This window comes from Sphaerodactylus townsendi, linkage group LG02 (assembly GCF_021028975.2).
Source record: "Sphaerodactylus townsendi isolate TG3544 linkage group LG02, MPM_Stown_v2.3, whole genome shotgun sequence".
NCBI lineage: Eukaryota > Metazoa > Chordata > Lepidosauria > Squamata > Sphaerodactylidae > Sphaerodactylus > Sphaerodactylus townsendi.
In genome coordinates, this window is record NC_059426.1 from 74827418 (window position 1) to 74851309 (window position 23892).

The 23892-nt window shown below is 42.9% G+C and overlaps 1 protein-coding gene across 1 annotated transcript in view; it reads left to right on the forward strand.

The window, feature by feature from the left end:
* Positions 1-13399: 13399 nt before the first annotated feature.
* The window catches only part of B4GALNT4 (beta-1,4-N-acetyl-galactosaminyltransferase 4), a 188033-nt gene continuing 177540 nt past the window's right edge, over positions 13400-23892 (forward strand). Inside the window, exon 1 of the mRNA XM_048483594.1 lies at positions 13400-14461. Within this exon, the coding sequence (XP_048339551.1) occupies positions 14311-14461 (151 nt within the window). The 5' untranslated portion in view covers positions 13400-14310. The remainder of the gene's footprint in view (positions 14462-23892) is intronic.

A 23892-nucleotide genomic window follows, 5' to 3' on the forward strand; every position in this document is an offset into this window, starting at 1 on the left:
GCCAGTTCTCTCTGCAGTCCATCAACTAGAAACCACACGCTGGGATGACTGCAGTGGAATAGGGCAGTGGAATTAAAAGCATTGTGAAATCCCTCACAACAGTTTATAGTTTTTTGGTGACAGTTCCAGGAATCATGGAATCATGATGATTCCATATTCTTTTAGGAAACTGAGGATCTCTACCCGCTGCACCTTCAATATATTTGGAAAAGAAGTATGTGAGCACCTCATTATAGTTATCTTCAACTGAAAATATAGCGGCAGGTTTATCAAAAATACATCTCACATCATTGACTGGAGCAAGAGACTTCAGTGTTATTTATTTATTTGTTTGTTTTTTTGTTTTTGTGCCCTGTGCAGCACTTTCTTTGCTTTGGAGCCGGGGGAGGGTGGGGGGAAGCCAAGGCAAAGAGTCCCATCACCATGGCTTTGCAAGGCACACTATTTTCATTAAAGAAAAACAGCAGTCTACTCACTGTTGTTTAAAATTTGCAGTAGACCTAATACCAACAAAAAGGTGTGTGTCTGGGGGGGCGGCATTATGGATGTGGCCTGGGAGCCAATAGGGAAGCAGCCCAAAAAAGTTTGGGAATCACTACATTAAAGCCTCTTAAAGAATTCCAATTGTCACCAAAAGGCAGGAGTACGAGGATCCCTATGCTTGTCCCAGGCAATACTTAAGGTTATGTAGAACCACAACTGTCCTCTACCCAACACTAAACATGGAGAGGCTCGCTGGGAGAAGAACTGAATTTTTTGGGGCACTCAAAGTAGTCCAGTCAACACTGATGTTGAGCATCCAAAATAAAACCTTAAGGGAAGATTGTCATATTGCTTGCAACAAAAGGGCAACAATGTCTAGTCACATCTGACTTATGGTGACTCTGGTGGGGTTTTCAAGGAAGAGACAGCCAGGGGTGGTTTGCCATCATCTGTGCCATATCATGTCCCTAGTACTTCTTGGAAGTCTCCCATCGAAATACTTGCTGAGGTGGATGCTGCTTAGCTTCTGAGATCTGACGCGATCAGACAAGCCAGCAAGGCTGTTATTTCAGATTTCAGCAGTAGGGGTCAGCAAAGAGGTTTAAGTAGAGAAAGCATGATTTTGTGTAAGATAAAGGCTTCCAGCATATAAAACCCACCTATCAGTCTCCACCACCTGCTCAAGAAAACTTTAGATTCTGTCTTGTGGAGAGGGGATATTTTGTGGAGTAATTCTACATGCCCACATACATACATGCATGACATGCCCCCCCCCCCCCCCCCCCGTTGTTGGGAACAATTCTTCATATATTTGGTCTGCAAGCAGTCAAACATTTATGTCTATGTAAAAGCTAAGTGTATACATCTGGGAGAATGCAGGAGAAGGTGAGGAATAGCTATGTGCCTCTCACACCAAGGGAAGGAAGTCACATGTAAAAACAACAGGAAAAGATGATATCCCATACATACATTTTTTTCTATGACACTATCCTCTTGAATCTCTAGATGTACTTTATTTTTAAACTTTTTTTGGGGGGGGGGAGTTATGGGCATATGCCAAAAAAGCTTATCAGCATTGTTTTCCCATTTTTGAAAACTGTTTTTCTTGAGTTTAAAGGGGACTTCATTTAGTATATAGGTGAGTATTTTATTGCTGCAGTATTAATGCCTGCTTAATAGTATCACTTTGGACCATTATTAGATTTTTTAGCTTTCACCTGCTTTTTATTGATTGGCAAATGAGAGTGGCAAGAAGAACTCTCTTTCTGGCATCTTATTTATTTCCTGCACAGAACAGTGCCCAGAGATGCTGAAGCCCACCAACCTACCCCCAAGTTTGAAGACTGTAGGAGTATAAATTAACTGCTAGTAGTAACCAATATTATGTTTGTATTATGTATAATAGAGCACCTGCTTACTCAAGGGTATGTGGCAGCCGTTAGTAATATTGGGTTGAATAGCATTTGCTCTTTGAAATGAGGTGGGGAGCAATTTAAATACATCTAACTTTTTTGAGGTGCAACCCTAAGCAGAGTTATCTCTAAATCCATTGATTTAGAAGGGTGTAACTGTTAAGAATTGGATAGAGTCCCCTTCCAAAATATTGTATTAATATTCATAGGCTTAACTAGTCACTTGTATCATATTCAGCATGGTGCAATAGTTAAGAGCAGTGCGCTCTAATCTGGAAACCCAGGTTTGCTCCCCACTCCTCCACATACACGGCAGACTCCAATCTGGAGAACCAAGTTTGATCTCCCATTCGTCCAAATGAAGCCTGCTGGGTTACTTTGGGCTAATCACAGTCCTTTCCAAACTCTCTCAGCCCCACCTACCTCACAAGGTGGCTGTTGGGTAAGTGGGGGCAACTGTAAGCAGCTTTGAGACTCTTTATGGTAGAGAAAAGTGAGGTATAAAACCAATTCTTCCTTTTCTCAATGGTTATGAATGATCCATTGGTGAAAAACCAGATATAAGAGCCAAGTTATATGCTGTATTCTGATGCCTAATGCACAATGAGTTTATTTATGTATTTAATTTATATTGTTCATTTATCATTTATCCAATAGGTACCCAAAGCAGCTTACATAATTCTCCTCTCCTAATTATACCTTCACAACAACCTGCAACGCAAGATAGGCTGTGTGTTACTGTTCCAAGGTCACCCAGCCAGCATTTATGACAGAGGGGAGATGTGAACCTGACTCTCTCAAATCTGAGTCAGACACTAACCACTATACCACACTGACTCTTCTCCTTCTCAGAAATGTCTTTATGAGCAATTTAGAGATGTCCCAAGTGCAAAAACAAGGCAGATATATTTGGGCTGGGCATAAAAGTGTAGAACTCTGCCTTACGGCTGCTTTGAGATCTTGTCCTGGCCCTGCAGATAATAGCAGGTGATTGCAGCATATTTACATAGCTAAAGGGAAAGGGTGATGAATCCTATGACTTCTTTCTGCCAAGTTGGATCTGATGCCTCTCTTTTACCAAGGCTTACTGAAAGGTTTCCTCCACTGGTTTTTAAAAGTTACTTCATGGCACAGTGCCACAGTACATCCTACCATCTCAATGTTCCATCATGCAGCTAAAACATAGGCTTAAATAGTAGAAAAACTTGGGGTGAGAGCGGGGAGTAGCTTCACAATGCAACCCAAAGTGGTGGATTTGATTAGAAGAATTCATCCTGAGGGAAGAAAATCAATGGTGCTTCCCTGCACATCCATACCATGTAGCGTGAGATAACTTGCCCCTGAAGAAATGGCTGCTTGATCAAATAAGCAGATTAAAATGTCAACAGAAAAGCAAAGCAACCAAAAAGAAAGCAGAAATAGTTCCCAGCATCCATCCAATGTATTGATTTCTATAGGCAGAGAACTGCCAGTTTATAGTAATGTCACCTGATCAGAGAGATCAGTTTTTGCTTGGTTGAATGCAGTCTTAGTAGACAGTGACAAGTGAGTTCATGTAGAAGTCTGAGACACAGGCATTTGGTTAATAGTGGCGGAAAAATAGCAGTTGAAAGCCCCAATCTGAAGCACAGGTATTGTTCTCTGAAGCAGGTCAAGAGCATCCATCACTGACTCTGCATATCCAGTACAGACCCCTTTTTTACCGGATGCTTGTTTTATCTATTACATCAGTGCTCTAGCTTTCAAGAGCCTGAACTCATCCTTCCCCTAAAGACCAACCCAAGCTCACAGCAAGTGAATTTTGCTGCTGAGTAATCATCTAATTATTATAGGATAAACATTAATCATCTATACCCTCCCCGCACACATAATCTCAATCTATTGTAACTATATCATGCAAAAGAATACACAGAGGAAGTCACAGCCACCTTTTTTCTGGGTATGGATACTGATAGGAAACCTGCAGGAGGCAAAGACTGGCACCTTTCACTCACACATTGTTAATTTAATCAAAAACATCAAAAACAGGGAAAAACAGAAAGAGCAAGAAGAGCAAAACAGAGTTTTGTATTACTAGAGGTATACTAATGGGAATGTGACTTTGGTTATAAAAAAAGGTACATGGTAGCCAGCAAGATTACTTAGTTCCAACTAACCAAAATCCAGCCTGGCAGGAGAAGAAAGTATGAATGTGTTCCACTAGGGGTCAAAAAACTGGACTCGTCCCCAGACGTGCACATGTGTATCAGGAGTTCTGCGAAGGACAAATATACAGGAACCACTACTCTGCTGTAATAAGAATTCTCAAGAAGGGCAATTACTGAGGTTCTGTCACTCCTTAAGAGAAATTGTCAGGTCATGTTTTCTTTTTGGTGTCATCATTTGCAAACTGAACTGAGTCCATGCACAAGATTTTCTACCTCCTCTACTTTAATGTTTTGATTATAAATACTCAAGTTTGATAAAGGAATTGTTAGCAGACTGCAACCCAAGAAACATTTATCCAATTTTAAGCCTCGAGTAATCTCTGTGGTGAAATTCAGAGCATATTTTAAAATGACACAACTGGTCAGATTCTCAGGTAAAACTTTGTGCTTATGTGGGGGGGGGGGGAATGGGCTCTTCCAAACTCAGTGATTTATCTCACAGAGTGTACAGCCCTCAATGAATCACTCAGATACTATCAACTAAGTAAAAGCTGCAACTGTGAGAAAATTACAGATTGGTAGCCCAGAAATTGTAGTCCAAGTTGCTAACTTTGACCCACCAAGCTCAGTAACTTTGGGAATTTTCCTGTGCAGATGGTGATTGGACTAGACTGCAACAGGAGCCTGGACAGGAGCCACAAGCACTTTTTGAGTACTGTCTGCACCACAATGTACCTCACAACTCACTGGCCTGTATTTTGAATCCCTCACCAGTTTTGAAAGGACTTTTCTTGCTTTTTTTACATCCTGCACTCTTTCCTCCTCCTCCTCCTCCTCCTCCATGTTGGACTTTGTGAAATCTGTCCCTCCAACACTGAAACATATGCCTCTAATATTTAAAAAACACACAAACCAATCTCATCCCATCATCATCAAGGTTTGTTATATTGCCTTCCTTTATATGGGGGCAGGTATACTAGGCATAATGCTAGAAAAAATTACCTGTTGTAAAATTATGCTTTTGATTCCACTCAACATCTTAGTGATTAGACGAGGCAACAACAACTATGAGCAAAAAGAGGTGGATCCTGACAGTTTTATAGCCCAAATAGGTAAGGCTGAAGGAATAAGAGAATTGGCACAAAAGTACACATTTCAAATATTTTATATTGATTTCTGCCTCCCTTCCTGTTCTTCTATCATTATCCAAATTCTACCTCTTTCTCTGAGTGGTCCTCAATCAATCTCTTCTAGAGTATCTGAAACTCCATTCTGTGTCAATGTCTCTATTTTCCACTTAATACCAGACACATGGATATCCTCTTCTCACTTCACCCTGAGTGCCTACCTAGCTAGATGTTTTTTGATGTCTTTGTGGGCATCACTGGTCAGTTTCAACACAGATATATGGATTTAGTAACATTAAGTATGTATGCAGTTCTTTGTAGTGTTCTAATCTTGTAAGGTAGATGAGACTGCTGTAGTTAAATGTCTAAAAGTGAATAAACTGAAACAAGGTGGAAGTTAATGGTATTTAGGAAATGGTATTTAGGAAAGACATTGTACTCCCCCCTTTGGATGCAGTTCAGCTGTCCATTGATGCTTCAGTTGAGTGCTCTGGGATTACAGTGGATCCAGCATCATTGCAAAAGAACCAAATGAATGCAACTGCCAAAAAAAACCCCAAACACTTTCTTCCATCTTCACTTAGGGTCTTAGGCCCTCTACCTTGACTTAGCCAATCTAGCCGTTTGGATACATGTCATAGTAACATTAAGAGTGCACTATTATAGTGTACTCTGTGTGGGTCTGCCCTTGAAGCCACCTGGTACAGGATGTTGCAACTAGGTCATTACCTAGGAGCTAGGTGGAACCTGCACATTACATCCATTCATTAGTCATTCCACTGGCTGACCACCAATTACTTGATTCAGTTCAAGGTGCTGGCTATCACACACAAAACCCTTCATGGCCTCCGGTCCTCATATCAGTAGGATTGCCCCTCCTCTTATGCATGACAGTTTCTCTCATCTCAGCAGGGCCTTCTGTAGGTGTTACTATACAAACATGCAAGATCAACTACTGTCAATACATGTGCATTCTTTGTTGTAGGCTCCACCATGTGGAATGGTCTGCTTGAGGAGGTTCAAAAAACTCCTGTGCTTCTGTCATTCCAATTATTGCCTGGTGTGATGGACTGCAGAAAAAGGGTTAATTTCAAAGCATAGTCCTAACACAGAAAAAGAATGTAATGAGTTAACCCAGAGCTCCACCTGATTGGATGGCTGCAGCTGCAGCTATCTATAAAAGTCAGAGGGTGTGTGCTTCTGAGGCAGGTAGGGCACAGATGGGGAAGAGATAGGGAACAGATTGAGAAAGGCAGAGAGTCAGAAAGAAACAGTCCTCAGAGCTAAGAGGAAGAGAACTTTACTTCATAGAAGACTGGATAGCCAGTTTTGGAGAAGGACTGAGAAAGGCCAGCGGCATGAAACATGAGCCTAGGTCCTAGGAAAAACCTAATCACAGAAACAATAGTTAAAACACATGGAAGGCTTGGTTATAGGTCTCTGCGGAGAAAGTACCTAGATATGGGACCATAGAGTCTCTGAGGGTGTGTGTTATTTAATAGGCAGAGTCAGGAATGAGTTCCAGGTGGTACCCCAGAGCCTGCTCTGTGAAGCCCAGTGTGACTCTCTTTAATGGAAAGAGTAGGTTGTTTAAGTATTTGTCTAAATCTGTGAAAGGAAGGTTTTCCCCGAAGAAAGTAATTTAGTGAAGGAACATTTATTTAACCTGAGTCAACATTCTAACAACTAAGACGATTAACTAAGAATTGTCTGTAACAACAAAATATTTGTCTGTGTATTCCTGCCTAAGAAAAATAAAACTATCTCTGTAACATCTATTCTAGTAATTTTGTAAATAGACGTTCTATAAGAACATAAGAACATAAGAACAAGCCAGCTGGATCAGACCAAAGTCCATCTAGTCCAGCTCTCTGCTACTCGCAGTGGCCCACCAGGTGCCTTTGGGAGCTCACATGTAGGATGTGAAAGCAATGGCCTTCTGTGGCTATTGCTCCCGAGCACCTGGACTGTTAAGGCATTTGCAATCTCAGATCATGGAGGATCAAGATTGGTAGCCATAAATCGACTTCTCCTCCATAAATCTGTCCAAGCCCCTTTTAAAGCTATCCAGGTTAGTGGCCATCACCACCTCCTGTGGCAGCATATTCCAAACACCAATCACACGTTGTGTGAAGAAGTGTTTTCTTTTATTAGTCCTAATTCTTCCCCCCAGCATTTTCAATGAATGCCCCCTGGTTCTATTATCTTTGTTGGTTAATTTTATTTTTGACTTGGGACCCAATTTTTATTCAAAAATGGGTGTGGCTATGGGTAGCTCCCTGGCCCCCTCTGTTGTCAACTTATACATGGCATTTTTTTTTGAAGAAATATATTTGCAATGCCAGTAACAATCCGTTCTCTTCCAGCATTTTTCAGTACAAAAGATATATAGATTATATTTTTCTTTTTTTTTTCTTATCCCTCTCAGGTTGATAATTTTTCTCAGTGGAAGTTTTCCTTTAATATCAATAAGGATTCCATTATTTTTTTGGATACCATAATGTTTCTCAACAACTTGGGTCAATTTGCCTCTAAGCCCTATAAGAAACCTGTGGATAACACTCCTCCACTTCGTTATTTTTCATGTCATCCTAGAAACCTCAAAAATAGCTTGCCATACTCACAATTATAGAGACTGAAAAGAAATCCCACCTCCTTTGATCATTTTAAACATGAGGGACAAAATTTGATTACTAATTTTGCATACAGAGGTTATCCATCCTATGTGTTCAAGAGTGCCTGGCATAGGGCAAAAGAAAAGGACAGAAGTGCTCTCTAAGTGGGATACTCTACAGTTGCCCAATAGATTAACAGGAGCCTGGAGATAGAGCCAGCAGTATAAGTCTGAGCTCAGCTTGACTAGGTCAAGCTCACAGTTTAAAACTAGATCTGGCCAAGGAAAGCCCAGTACTGAAAAGCACACAGTCCCCCAAATTCAAGTCAGTAGTTGAACATGCTTCAGATAGCACCAGTGTGTGACTGAAGAAAGGTTGCAATGGAATTCTGCCCTATAGACCATGGAATATAGTCCCTAGAAGACTGAGACAGACTTGACTGCAATCAGCAAGACACTCTTCACTGCCTGTTGTTACTGCACGTGCTTGTTTTGCTTTTCTGCAGGTGAAGGTGGCATCTGCTGTTTCAACCTACCTCCTGGAGAGAAGCATTACGCCTAGTCAGCCCTTCTAAGTTCTACCTGTGACTCTACCTCACTTAGACAGATGCCATGCCAGGAAGGATTCAGTCCCTCTTTCCATAGCCCCAGGAGGTGGCAACTTGAGTCATCAGTAAATGTGCGACTGTGGTGTGGTGGTAAGAGTGACAGACTTAGATCTGAGAACTTCAGGCTCAAATCTCCACTTGTGCTATGAAAGCCAGCTGAATGGCCTTGGGCCAGTCACACAGGCTCAGCCTAACCTTCCTCACTGGGTTGGATAAAATGGAGACAAGAAGAACAATGTAAGCCACTTTAAGTCTCCACTGGAGAGAAAGAGGGGATATGAACACAGTAAATGAATTAAGTAAATAAATGTGGAGGACTCTGACACTTGAGGGAAAACATCTGGGGTGATAGGCATTGCTAGATCAATGCCTGGGGGAGGAAACAAAACAAATGTTTTGTTTGGAACCAACAGAAGCAAGAGAAATTCATGAAGCTGGCATTTGGTCCAAAACTCTCTTTTCTTACCCAACTGACATTTGGAGAACTCTGTATATGCACTTCTTCTAATTTTCACAAGCTTCATGCACGTAACATTTTAAGGCTGCAACAGTTTCTAGCCCTAAAATCATAGTTGCTAAGAAGTATATGTCATATCAGACTGTAAGCCAGATTTCTTGTTTGCTGTTTACTAGCAGCGAAACTCCAGTTATGTTTTCAATTTTCCTTGCATCTAGCAAATCCCCTTCAGTCCTGATCAAAATCTCATCAAATCGTCTATGTTTTTCAGAAAGTAACACAACTAGAATCTTTTTACCAGCTTGTTTCTCTTCTTGCCAGCTTCAGGAAATAGGGTAGATAAAGGCATGCTAGAATTGACTGGCAATGGAGCTTAGAATGAAAATGTCATCTCATTTATGACTCTGTAATATACTGATGCAAAGATGGAGGGAAAAATGCTTCCTTGTGTTAATGATAACACTGCATTCCAGATATAGCTTCGCATGTTTTACCCAGGCTTTCCATCTGAATGAGTCATGATTGAGGGGTTATTTTAAAGCTTGTTCTAAAGTGAAGCTTAGCTCATTCAAGATTACACTGTATACATACTTGGAATTACAAACACTTTCCCTCCAGACTGAGATGGCATTATCTCTATTAAGTCTATGGAAAGGTTCCCCTGTAACTTGATAACTCAGTAAGAAAAGTCACAATAGAAAAGTGGCATTCCTTACTTGCAGCAAAGTATAATCACAAAATTTGAGATTCCCCATCTGTTATAAATGTTAGCAATTGGAGTCAAATCAGTGAACAGTCTCTGCATTTTTCTTTATTAGACTTGAATGTAACTTTACTTTTGACTATGTGATTCTGATATTTATTGGTTACTTTTTAATGCATCTTCCATAAAAGATCTGTCTGTAAGGAGCATCTGAAGAAGTGGGCTGGGCAGTGCAATCCTAAAGGCAGCCTGTACTGTTGCAGCCAGCTGCTGGTGTAACTGTGGGGGTACTAGTCTGCTCTCTGCAAGTTTGATTAGTGAGCAGCCAGCAAGAGATACGGTTTGTATCTAGGGCCCCTTCCGCACATTCAAAATAATGTGTTTTCAAACCACTTCCACAACTGTTTGCAAGTGGATTTTGCCATTCCGCACAGCTTCAAAGAGCACTGAAAGCAGTTTGAAAGTGCATTATTCTGCATGTGCAGAATGAGCCTAGGTTTTGAATGCCACAATCACATCAGCATAATCAGCAACCATGCTCTAGCATCCTGTCCACGTGTTGTGACAACTGGGCCGTGACAGACAGGCCAGGGAAATCCAATTAGGGCCCAGCAGGTTTGGGGACTCAGTCCTGTGTATGTCACAGTGGAGGGACAGGAAGGGGCAGTACCATGGATGGAGGTGCCACCTCTCTGCAGCAGCTCCTGCCCCCTTAAGGAAACTGTGCTCTGGCTGATAATAACTGGGCAGCTGGCAGAGTTGGCAAGAGACCCAGCATCCTCCCACTGGTAGCAACCCCAAGTAGCTCCACGGTCCATAAGATCTAAAGGCTGCAATCACCCAGAAAGAGGTGTGGGGAAATTACAAGGAGAGTGCACCCAGCCTGAGGTCTCTGCTGCTCACCCACAGGAGCTCCTCCTGGCAGCCCAGCCATGTTGCCAAGAGCACCCTGGGCCACCCCCATGAGCAGCAAAGCAGGAAAGGGCACCACTGGAGTGGGTTCATGTGAGGCCATGAAGCAGTACCACCAAGAGATCCCTCAGTAGCCTCCTCAATGGAGCCTAAGTGTTCTGGGACTGGAAAGACCATCCTTCCATTCTGTGCACTATAATTCCAGTCCCAACACAGTCTATATGTGCCCAGAGAGCATGATTCTAAATCCTCATTGTAAATGTTGTATGCAGTAATATATTTCAATGGAGCCCATGCAAGGCAATTGGCATTCCTGGCTCCCAGTATATCCACTGGGAATTCCAGTATCTCCCATAGTTCCCAGCAAGCTATCTTGTCATTTGTTTTGGTACATCCTGTCTCAGTGCACACCTGACTGTGCTTGATGTCTCTTGTAACATCCAGCAGATCCTCCAGGTGCCTGTCTGCTGCTGCTACAGGTCCTGGTAATCCCTCCATGACCAGGAAAAAAGCACCCCTCCCACATGGCAGGTCTCCAGTTGCTCCTGCTTGGTGCAATAAGGACATGTGTATATATTGTTTTAATTTCACCTAGGACCTTTTGTTTCCCAACATTTAATGATTTATCAAACAAGTTAGCTAGTGCAGCATATGGATAAGCTCTAGCCATGGTGATTGCTTTAACATACTTTGTGATGATGGTAAAACAATGCAGCCTGAACCTAGATGTATTTACTGAAAAGTTCAGTGGGATTTACTCTCAGATAACTGCATGGAACTACAGCCTTAAATAGAAGCAGTGGGGAGGGAGGCTATTTTGATCAAAGGAAATAAATTTGTTAGGGAGATAGAAGAAGCTTCATCCAGACATGTTTCCTGAAAGGAAAGAGTAGAAGTTTTCATGCTATAACACAGTTAAAAATATCAAATATACATGAGGGAGCAGAAGGAAGGAGTGGAGGAATGGAACTTTCATTCTGCAGAGAATGATTTTATTGGGCAAGAAATGACCTGAAAGGGATCAACACTCTCCGACATGCATCAGATCTTGACCACATAATTCTTCCTCCAAGTAGTCAAGTTTTTAATGTTCTGTAATAACACCCAAGAGTGAAGGCAACATAGTATAGTTCCATCTCATCAGATCTGTGATGCTAAACAAGGTTGGTACGGTACTGCAGCCTACAAACATGTGTACAAGTGGTTGGATGGGAAACCATCAAAGAAGGTTGTATAGGGGAAGGCACTGGCAAACCACCTCTGCTTCTCACTTGCCCTGAAAGTCATTTACTGGGGTCACCATAAGTTGCAGCTTGATGGCATTTATGTAATAGCCACCCAGTTTGAGTCCTCCTTTGATTCAGCTGAGTGACCCTTCTGCACACATGGGGCTAAGTTCTCTAGTGGAACTGGTGTTGTTGATCGCAACATCTTTAAAACTCAGTAGCATTTGCAGATAAACAATGTCAGCAAAACTGGAGATAATTTCCTACAAGAAATTCCCTCACTTTGTGGGAACTGTTTTGGACGGGAGACAAGAATGCTGGGACAAGCTCTGGATTTTTTAAAAAATAAACTGAGATACATTCTGATGAATGTAAGCTTTGCAGTAGAATAGAAATCTACATACTTACACTTGGACACATTCAATATTAACATTATTATCTTCAAGACCATTAGAAGCTTTTGGAGCAAACTGGAAGAAGAAATATTTCTTAAATGTAGCTTTTAAAACAACCTTTTTTGGGGCTCTACACATGGAGCAACAGTCTTGAATTTGTTTACTGTACAATGTAAGTAAATTTCCAAGGAGCAATAGAAAAAGAATTTTCCTTTGGACTTGCAGGCACTTTTGCAGGCAAATCCTGGAGCCTGAGCCCATACTCATCTCCCACTGGAGCTTGGCCTGAAAAGGCACCATAAGTTCTCTGATCCACTACAGAAATTGCTTATGTTCCAAATGCAGATCACACTTGACTTACCATCATTTCAGTACCAAGAGAAAGACAGAGAAAAGAAGAAGGGGACAGGTAAGTAAATGGCTTCTTTACTGCTGAGATGACTTATAAACTAAAGCGACATAATACCATTTTAACAGGACCAACCGAAATGACACAAAATAGGGTCCTTTAGATTAAAAAGAAGTGTAACAGCACATGTTATCCCTTTCAGGCAAGCACTATCTGCTAAACACCCCATTTTGCAAAACTGTTAATGTCATTTTCATCTGGTCACCCTTGGTTTTTAAAAGTAGATAGACGGACATATGTATCATGCTCTACGTTGTATGTCAGAGTGAAAAGGGCTTTGGGGTCACAAAGAACTGAAGATTCTGCAGTGTGCAACGGTACACTAGACAAAAACGTACAACGACAATAACATATTAGAGTAGGCTTAAAGTTCAGCTTTGTCTCTGTTTGAGCACATGCAAGAATTAAGCTCCACTCCCCAAGCTCGAGTATTGCAGAGTTCTGCGATCCTAACTGTGGCCACCTCTGAGGAAAACATATCTCCCTCTTAACCATCTTGGAGCATCCTTGCAATGACTTCTCCTACGAGTATCAGCTTGCATCTGTTGGGAAGGTACCATCCCAAACGGAGGGGAGTCCCTAAAGCCATTAGGGTCGGTCTTGCAAAGGAACAAGGACCAAGATGAAGAAAACCGACAACCGCCCTTCCTACTGCAATACAAGGTGCATCTAGATGATTCTCACTAGATTCTGGGCATCTGTCCTTTGCAGGAGGCCGAACGGCATCTGTACGCCAACCCCACCGCGAAGCATCCACTGGGTCCGTTCCCCAGGTGGATGTTTGCACGTTGGCGTGGAGATGAACGCTGCTCACAGCCGAACTTAGCCTGCGTGGCCGCCTCCTGAAGCTGAGGATTGGGTGGTCGCAGGAAGTCGAGGCTCCGATTGGGCCCGGCGAGCCTGTCTATCAGGCTGCCTCGTTTCAGGCTCGGTTGCACCGCAGCGTTGGGATGCTGGTCTGGTTGAGTCAAGCGACGGCCAAGAGGCGATGGTGCCGCCGACAGAGCATCGCTGTGAGCCGCGTGCCGACGGCGGACATGGCAGTCGCGGCTGGGGCTTTGCACCCTGGCAGAGGATAGTGCAAAGCGCAGCGGAGGAGCCCATGTAACGCAATAGCCGTCCGCAGGCTCGGGCGCGAGGCGGACAGGGAGGCGCTCCAGGCTGCTCCGCTCCCTCCATTCATCGCCTGCAGCAGAGGAAAGATTATTATTGTTGTTGTTGTTGTTGCGATTGTTCTCGTGGAAAGGGGGGCGTCGGCGAAAGAGTCAGGCGCAGAGCCCTCCGCTGAGCCCCTGGGGAGACGGAGACCGGTGCCTGCCCTTGCAGTGCCGCCGGGGAGTCTGCCCGCTGCATCCCCGCTGCTGCCTGCATGCCTTTGTCCCTTCCCGCGGGGGGCTGGAAGGAGGCGGCGAGGCTCCTTCGCGGGCCCAGCACTAGGAGCGCTCCCCTCCCTCGCTGGCGGGCACTTCGCTCGGGTGCTGCTCCTGGTCGTCGTCGTCGGAGGTCGGGCGGGCGGCGGCGTCCTCCTCTCCGCGCGCCTCCCCCCTTCCCGGGTAGGACGAAGTTTGCGCGCCTGCCTGGACCAGCCAAAGTTGTGTCTGCCGCTGCAGGTGGCGGCCGACCCGCCGGGAGAGAGCGGCGCTCCGAGGACAGCGGCCCCGGAGACGCAGGGATGAGCAGCAGGGAGGCGAGTGGCCGCCCGGGTTAGGCGCCGACTGTCTCCTCTGCTGTCGCCTTCCCGCGGGAGAGGCGGCACGGGCGTCCATTGATCACCCCCCGGGGCAGGTTAACTCCCCCCCGGGAATGCTGCCTGGAGGATGTTGTGGTTCCCGGTGAAGAAGATCCGGAAGCAGTTCAAGCTCCTGCTGCTCCTGGTGCTGCTCACCTTCGCCGTGTGGTTCACCTACCTGCATATCAGCCAGGTGCGCCAAGGCAAGGCGCTGCGCCTTCACTTCGCCTACGGCAGGGGTAAGCCAGTGACCGGACTCGCAAATCCCCTGAGGCACCTCTAGTCAGATTGTCCACCTTCTCTCTTTTTCCAGAATTAAGAGGGGGGGGGGGTTGCTGGTCCCAGGCGAGATCCCCCTTTGTTTCCAATCCTAACATCCCCTCTTTCTTACCCTGTTAGCCATCCATCTGCCCCTTGAGTCTGAGCAGCTATTTAGCATGCACAAGCTCACGCTCTTTCGCTTTGAAGTAAGTAATATGGAATAACTGCGACCCCTGTTTTTAGAATGACACTTAGTAGCCTCGTATAAATCCCAAGCCACCCACAGTTGCATATGGGAAGAATGAGGGAAAATATAGCAAGTTGGTTAAAATGTGCTAATGGATAATGTATTTGCAATAAGCAATTCCAAGCATGTAGTCCCTGTTGCTTGTGCTCCTAGGATTGGGGTGGGGTTCTCCTCCTATCTTGTTTAATCTTTGATTACTTTGTGCATGGATCATGGTTTTCACCTCCTGAAAGCAGTCTCATACTTTCCCTTATGCTCCATTTTCACCTCTTCCCCAAGGAGTATTCTGAGCAGTTTTGATAGGCTACAACCTCTTTCTGATGCTTCACAATTCAGAAACTGTAACCTCTGGGATTGAAGCCATATACAAATGATCACTGCTCAAATTCATCTGTGCTTGGGCTGCAGATCTAATCTTTGGTATGTGAGGAGATCATGCCATCCCTTACGCCTGTTATTTGTGGGTAATGATTCCCATTAAAATGCTCAAAGGAGTATAGCTGCTCAACATGTTATATCAAACACAAGGAAAGGTTCTTGTGATACCTCTGAAGGGTAACAGTTTTACTTTTTACGCATGTGGCAAAATCTATCCTGGACTAAGATTCACTACATCTGTAAAGTTGGGAGACTAACAATGCAATCCTAAATGGAGTCACCTAACCCTAACCCTAACCCTTCCTAAGCCAATTTATTTCCTAAGCCCGTAGCTCCATTTAGGATTGTACTGTAAGTTCTGTTAACCCATTTTAATTCCTAGTCAGTCAGGAACTGCTTTGATGTTTCTTCTATCACTTTTGAAGAAGTGAATATAAATGCTAATATTTGTAAAAATAGTCCGAAGTTGTTAGAATTGATTTTTCTTCAGGAAGGACTAAATTGAGGTTGATACGTTTTTGACAAATCCTTGATCCCCCAATGATATTGTCCAAGTTATTCAGAATATCCCTTTCTCTGCTGCTGAGGAATATATACTGTTCAATTCAGTCCTGTATATTTTTCCTCTGGAGGAAGACCCACTAAGCTCAATGGTATTTACATCCAAGTAAATGTGCATTGGATTGCAGCCTTTTAGTTTTAACAGTTTGGGTTCAGATATGTACAGAAGAGCTTTTGTTTTGTTTCAAAACTCAGGTCAGGCACTTGGCTATTATTGCCAACTAACTGTCCAAACCCTCCAAGTCTTTAGTCTTTATGGCAAAGTGTTTGTAGCAGGAACTCAATACTTCTTTACAACAGGGCAGTGTAATAATTTCTGAATCCAGCATACAGAGCTCTACTGTGTATGTTGGGCAGAGAATTCCACAGCACATGGAAAATCCAGCTCTGTAGCTGGGTCAATTGCTGAGTTTTTCACAACCTTGTTAAAGAGTGTTGTCATATATAGCAACAACCTGTTCTTTATACATTGGAATCTTTTGAGTGATCAAGGAGGCTCCACTCATGTACGTATTAAGGAAGCAAGATGGTAGATCCATTCCTGTTCTGGTTGTTCGCCAGACCATTTTGGTTAACCTGAAATGTTTTCTGTCAAACCACATGTGAGAAATAGTTCTAGGACAAAAATTAATGGAAAGGTTTGAGGGTTGCCTTACATTTAACTGAAAAATGTCTTTTATCTTTTGAATAGAATGGGTGATTTGTTGAGCATCAAGGACCTCATGATTGCATATTTTCAGTTAAATGTGTTATTGTAACTTGCACATCTCTTGCACAACCAGGAAATTATGCTAACCTACAGCCAGGAAAGTTGTTGGGTTTGTGTTGTTGTTGAACCAAATACAAAGAAGTATGTGCCAGCTTTTTGAATTGTTTGAATTTAGTTTTTAAAGTTACTTTTATGTTCTTTTTATCTTCTGGCCAATTCATATCCCCTACAACTGCATTTTCAAGCCTAACTGTGAGGCTGAGGGGGTCTAGAAACTTTCTTTAACTTCAGGTAGTCTTGAAAGGCTGAATGTAACATACAAAGCTAGTGTTCCTGTGGACTTCTATCTCCTAGAAATTGTACCAAGATTAAGCCTGTATGTTGTGGCAATAATACCTTAATAAGTGTTTATTCTAGCATATGTTTTTGTGGGCTACAGTCTACTTTGTCAGGAGCTCAAAGAACAGATATTTGTTAGTCTTTAAACATAACCTGATTGTTTTTGCTGCCTCTGACTAATTCTGCTGCCTTTAAGATAACCACAATGTCTTTGTGTACAGGGTTACTGTATGACTAGTAGAAGGATGACTTTCTTATCTAGGTAGAATTTAGTTTCATGTGTGGTGGAAAAACAGAGTCATTACACTTACTCCCAACACCTGAGTTTTTAAAATAAATGCTGCAGACGTGTGGTTCACCATTATTTGCACAATAGTGAAATCATCCCCACATAGTACAATAGGAAACAGATTTCAGACTTCAGCAGGGGCTGTTATTTCTGTTTCATTCAGCCCTGTTTTAAAATTAGTTAATTGACTTTATAAGAAGAAGACTGAAGGAGGAAATGTGGCCTCTAAGATTTTTCCAACTGTCATAATTTGGAGTTCTTTTTCTTTCACCTTGTTTACGTTTTAAATCTTGATGGAGTTGCTTCAAGATTATACCATTGCCATCCATGTCAAACTTGGGTCTTTTTATTTTTTAAATAGATTCTCTGGAGAACTGGTGTTGAATATTAAGCCTTATCTCTGCAGGACAGTTGCTGATTTATGACCATCATAAAATAGTTGTGTTTGAAATAATAATGGGGAACTTACATTTCTAACGATGTATGTTAATTTAAGTCAGTTTGTTTTTTCTATCCTCTGGTGAAGCATGGTGGGGTGTGGGCATGGGATGAACTATTCACAAAACTGCTTCCCCCCCCCCCCCCAATTGTATCTAGGAGGATTTTACAACAGAAGTCACAGTGATTCTGGAGATGAAATTGTTACAGGAATTATGGCAAATTCTTCACAAACCACTCATTGAGCCAAATTGTAAATGAATGCTTGTGAAACATGTATCTTTTATTTATTTTATTAAATTGATTTCCCACTCACCCCTGGCCACTGCCAGGCTCGGGGCAACTTACATTCAATTAAAAACCAGTACATAAAATCATCATTAAAATGCTGATAAACCTATAAATTCTTTCTGGATCTTAATGAAGACCAGGATACCAAATTAATTGAGAAGGGGATGTGCTAAATAGCCAGTGTTTACAGCAATGGTCCAACTGATGGTTGGTGATAAGTGGTTAGGAGACCGGTGATGGATGTTGTACCGATGGATAGATGGATGGATGGATGGACTCAACCAAAGGCCCAGTGGAACATTTCTGTCTTACAGGCCCTATGAAATTGAACAAGGTCCTTCAAGGCCCTTGTGTTAGTGGACAGAGAGCTCCACCAGGCTGGAGCCAGGGCCAAAAAATCACTGGCTCTGTTCAAGACCACCCTGCTGCTCCTAGGGCCAAGGTAAGTTCCCACCAGTAAGTTCCCATCCAAAGAACAAAGTGACCTTCATAGGCAATGTGGGGATAAGCGGTCCCTAAGATATGAGAATCCCAGACCACATAAGCCCTTAAAAGAGGAAACTCACACCTTGAACATGACCTGAAATTTGACTAGTAACCAGTGCAAGCAATGTAAGATAGGGGTAATATGCTCCCTCACTGACACTCCAGTGAGGAGTTTGGCTGCTGTGTGTTGGACAAGCTTTAATTTCTGGATCAGACCTAAGGGTAGGCCTGCGTCCAGTCAGTTATTGTAGTTTAGCCTGGAGGTGACTGTTGCATGGATCACTGTGGCTAGATCAGCACAGGGGGGTGGGGGTGAGGGTGAGGTCAACTGCTTGCCTGGCGAAAGTGGAAAGTTGCCACTCTAGCCAGGTGCGTGACCTCAGCTTCCATTGATAAGGAGGACTCCATGATCACACTCAGGCTATTGATGGAGGATGCAGTTCTTAAAGCCACCCCATCAAATTGTGGCAGTTGAAAACCCTTAGGCATATTTCATTGGCCCACCCACAGAACCTCTGCCTTCGATGGATTTAACTTCAGCCTACTCTTTGTCAAACAACCAGCCATAGCCTCTAAGCATCTGTAAGACTTTACTGATGTATTGTGGGGTGCTTAGTTCTTTTTTAAAAACTCACTAATTAACTAGTAGTAAATATCTGCAGTGGAGTAATCTACAGGAGTGATCCTGTAGAAAACATGTTTGTATGGTGGAACTACCACCAGTAAGTATCATGGTAACGACTTACTTTGAATAAGAAAGTTGTCTTAGGTTGCTCTACAGTCATCCAGATGCTTCATCTGGCAGTAGTAGATCTTGGTGGGACTACTGCTCATCTGTATGGCTCAGACAGTTTGTAGTGTTGGTGTCAATACAGTGCGCTGCTGTCCTTATTGTTTTGTTTTGTGGTGCTCTAGCACAGTATGATGCTACATCAACTAGCAGTAAGAGGAGATTAGTAAATTCAGCTTGCAAGAAGTTGGAAAGGGCACATTTTTCCAGTCTTCTGAGTGAACTGCCTTCTCAGCTTCTGGATCAAGTGTACATGACAGACTAGAAGAGTTTGTCATGCAAGCCTACCCAGTGCTATCAGTCTAATCTGTTATGAATATTCTGTTACATCTTGTTTATGTATCCTGTGGCCTTCAAATGAGCAAAAAGCTAAATTAAAAACATAGGCCTAAACCACAAAGAGTGGAGCTTCCAATTGATCCAGAGAGAACTGAGTGCCATTCGCTCAGCTCACTGATCACTGAGCAATTGGGGCTTGAGGAGTTTTCATCTTATCCTAGAGAGGAAGCTGTGACACAACTTTTAGAACTATTTATTTAATGATGGTCAGTGAAAATATTCAAGTGTCAGTGTTCTAACTTGTGTTCTAAGTAAGAATCATCACTTCTGTGTGACTGGATGAAGTTGAAATATATTCTGCAGACTTTTCCAGACCACTGGGAACTTGTAAAGGCACACCATAGGGTCTGCAAGTCATGTCTGATTTATCTGCCTATAGCATGTACTTCACCAGAAGGGAGGACAGTAATAGACAGTGGAGGTAGGTGGAAATGTCTAAGATAGCAGCAACTGCAGCCTCCTATTTCTCATGGGAACCTTGGGACTTGGAAATGAATGGGAACATCTATGGGCAATCTATAGTTTGCCATGTGCACATCAAGAGGCTGCAGGGCTCCTGAAGAGCAAATGCTCTATCTGCAGCAGGCAGGAGCAGAGAATATCAGGAAGGAATGAGTGGATTATAACCCAGTTCCCTTCAGTTCTGAGGTAAAGCAGGTTATTTGCTGCATGGTCAGTATGGGCAAGTGAAGAGGGGAGGGCTTGGAGCCTGTGAAAATTTTAAAAAAATGAGGACCTTTTATAAAGAGAACCCAGTACTATTATATGATTTATTTATTTATTTAGAACATTTTTGTTGCCTGATGCAGTTTTTACAAAATAAAAATAATAAAAACAAATCATTAAACAATAAAAGCCCCAATTCATCATAAAACATCATAGTTTGTGCTCATCATCATCAACACATACCACAGCATGTGCTTATCATTAACATATACCACATACCACAGACAGCTTAAACAACAGTTTCTGGGGTGAAATACAATTTAAAAAGGTCAATCCCTCAATTAAATTCCTGGTTGAACAGAAAGGTTTTAGACTGGCATCTAAAAGAAAGCAACTTAGGTGGCAGGTGAGCTTCAAGGGAAAGGGCATTCCATGAAAGAGGTGCTACTGGGGGAAAAACCCTCCCCTCTCTGGTTGCCACCAGCCCCATCTCTGAAGGTGGGGGCACACAGAGCAAGGCTTGTGAGGCAGACTGGTCGACTGGACAGTATGGTAGGAGGTGACTTTTCAAGTCCCTGGGCCAAATCCATTTAGTTTCAGTGGTAAGAATGACAATTTGATTTAATCCAGAGTTTGGGAACTGTTTTTAATGTGTGACTGGAATTATGGAGCCTCATCTGTGCAGCAAGATGGAGAATCTATTGAAAATAATTGTGAGATGCATGAAATCATTGATGGTAGTTCTGGTAGACTGAGCCATAGACATCAAAAGGACTCAGCTACTGTTGCAGTTTTGTTGCTGACTATAAATCTGCTGATGCATAGAAGAGGATGTGATCAGCTCACGTAGTGAATACGCAAACTCACCACACATCCTGCTCTCATGCATGCAAGGTGCTGGAGAAAACTACTGGCAGGGTTTCTCAGAACAAGCCTAATTTAGTTTAATCCTGTGAATGTCTTCCCAATTTAGCAAGTTATGAGCTATTTCACTAAAAGTGATACCCACAGTGATGGGGGAACCTTACCACCATGTGATTCAGCTTAGTCGTAAGATGGAAAGAACAATTATTTCAAAACTGCATGTAGCACAAATATTATTTTACTGCATTCTATGTCGCATAGGTTTACTACATAAAGCTAAGATTGCACTGCGATTTTGCAAAAGCTAATCCTTGGTGATCAGTGATAATGCCAAAAAACTCCCAACCAAGCAACCTGTTGATGAAATTTGGAGCTAACATAACTCCAGGAGTTTCTGTAAATGCATTGGATGATGAGCAGAGTGTTTGAAATGATCTTGGCAGAATTGAAGTTGAGGCTAAAATGAAATGTATAGACACATTTAAAATATTACTCTGAGGGAAAAAAAAGTATATAAAATGGAGAGAGGCAAGGAAAATATGGTACAGTGGAACCTTGATAATCGTCGCCTTCGGTTTTTGCCGGTTTCGGTTTTTGCTGGTCGCCCCCAGCCATTTTTTTGCCTCAGTGTTCACCGGGCGCCTCTGGTTTTGGCTACGCTGTTTGCGTAAATTTACGTTTTTTTGCGTAAATTTGCTACACCATTTGCGTAGCACATGTGCAAACGGCGTAGCTTCAGTTTTTGCTGGTTTCGGTTTTCACCGAGCATCGCCAGACGGATTACCGGCGAAAACCAAGGTTCCACTGTACTTGCTGTGGATTATTCAAAATTTGTGTATTGATATCATTGTGTTGAACAGTAGTCAGGCTTCCAGTGCAGCTATTTGCAGATGATAAAGTTAGCAGCAGATAATGCAGATTAGTTAATTTGCATATTTAGCAAAGGCTCATGATGGGTATGCTGTTTAAAAAAAATTAAATTAATTTTTAGTTTTATATCTTGCCCATCCCAGAAGGGCTCAGGGCAACAACAACATGTTAACCCTACATTACAGGTAAAAATCTGGAGCACTTGCACTCAGCCTGACAGGGGGGCATGGCCATGTGGGGACCATTTTGTGCCCCCCATGTGACCTACAGTGGTGGCGCCTGGGGCAGATGTCCCCGGATGTCTCCATTGTAGCTACACCACTGGGATAGGACAGTCACCAAGGCTTGCAATTACACATGTAGCAGAATGAGGTAGTAGACTGCCTCTTCAGATTACTCATGGGAGATGCCATTTTGTATGCTCTCTTACATTTGAAATAAAAAGAACCCTCCCTGTTAAATTGAAACAAAATCTACCACAGGAACAAGACTGATTCTAATGTGGAGAAAACTGACTGGCCAAAGGTCACCCAGCAGGTTTCATGTGGAGGAGTGAGGAAGCAAACCTGGTTTTCCACATTAGAGTTCATCTTACACCTTCTCCTTATAGCTTTCTAGTTGTTGGTTTAAAAAAATAGGAGAGGGTTTAAAAATGTATTTTGCCATTTGTGACCTAATGTGATACGACTTATTCTACTATTTCAAAATTCTGTCTACCCTCCCCACACACACACACACACTTGCCACTAATTGGGTTTGTCCGACTTGCCACTAGGGATTGGGTTGTTTTAACGTATTGAAGAACTGAGAGGTTAAAATCAAATTGGCTATCATTGAACAGCCCAATCCAGATAGGCTCGTGCTGCTGCGTTTGCCCTTCCAGCCGGCATAAGTGGCATTTATACTGGCCAGGAGTGCAAACAGGGAGGTGGGTGGGCACTATGGAGCTCTGCAGTGCCCAACTCACCTCTGGCCGCAGCTCCCAGAGTTTCATCAGTCTAACTTGCAGGCTGGCACAACTGGAAGCATTCCAGGGGCATTCCTGCAGACGGAACCAACATTAGTTGCCTCCCACCAGGCTTTTGCCCTCGGAATGCCTGCAGCGGGGAGGATGGACTGACACCACCCTTTTGGATGGTATAGCTTCATTTTACCCTATGGAAGACTTTCATGTGACTGGGGAGGCTTTTTGTTCTGCCTCCTCCCACTGCCTGAAAGTCCTCTGGAGACAGCAGGGCAGTACAGTAGCAGCACCATTCCTGGCCACTTCCAGAATCTGGATTGCACTCCTAGTTATGCAAGAGGGGAACCAAGGAGGAATCACAATTGAGGGGTTGTTCCCCCTTCTTCTGATTTCTATTGCCAAGAGCTTCACCAATCAATTCCAAGAACTCCTCCAAATCTCAAGGTGAGTGATACCAGCATCAACTGTCAAGTGCCTTGGTGTGACGCTTGATGCATCCTAACTGGTGGAATGCTCTGTCCAGTGAGACACGGGTTCTGCAGGATTTGATTCAATTCTATAGGGTTTGTAACAACTATTCTACAAGGCTTACGGATGAGGTAGCTACGGTTGTTCCATCTTAATGGCTTCCCTCTCCACTTCCCCTCTTCTGTATATATTTTCAGGTAAGGGGAGTGTTTCATTTTAAAGGATTAAGTGGTTCTATCGCCATTGGAGTTTTTTATGGGATTGGGATATACTGTTTTAATTATGTGTTTTATATGTTGGAAGATGCCCTGAGCCTGCAAGGGGAAGGACAGAATATACATTGGACAAATAAAGAAATAAAATAGGTTAGATATTAGAGGTAGAACAGCATAGTTCAAAGATAAGTAGATATTACTTCCTTCCACTTAAAACAGTACATTCAGAAAAATAAACGGGATGACTCTGAATATATTCAAATAGATCCTGGATCACAAGTTCCAGTTGCAGTGACATATTGTAAGATCCATGGCATTGTTGTCCATCTACTTTGAAATGGTTCACTGAAGTAACTGCTATTGTAAGAGTGGGAATAAGGGTTCTCCCTTTATCTTGTGCATCTCTAATCATTGTGTTTTGTTTTATGAGCCTTTTCTCCATCCTATGCCAAATGATTTATATCTGGGAGTTTGATTATACATGGTTAGATTTTC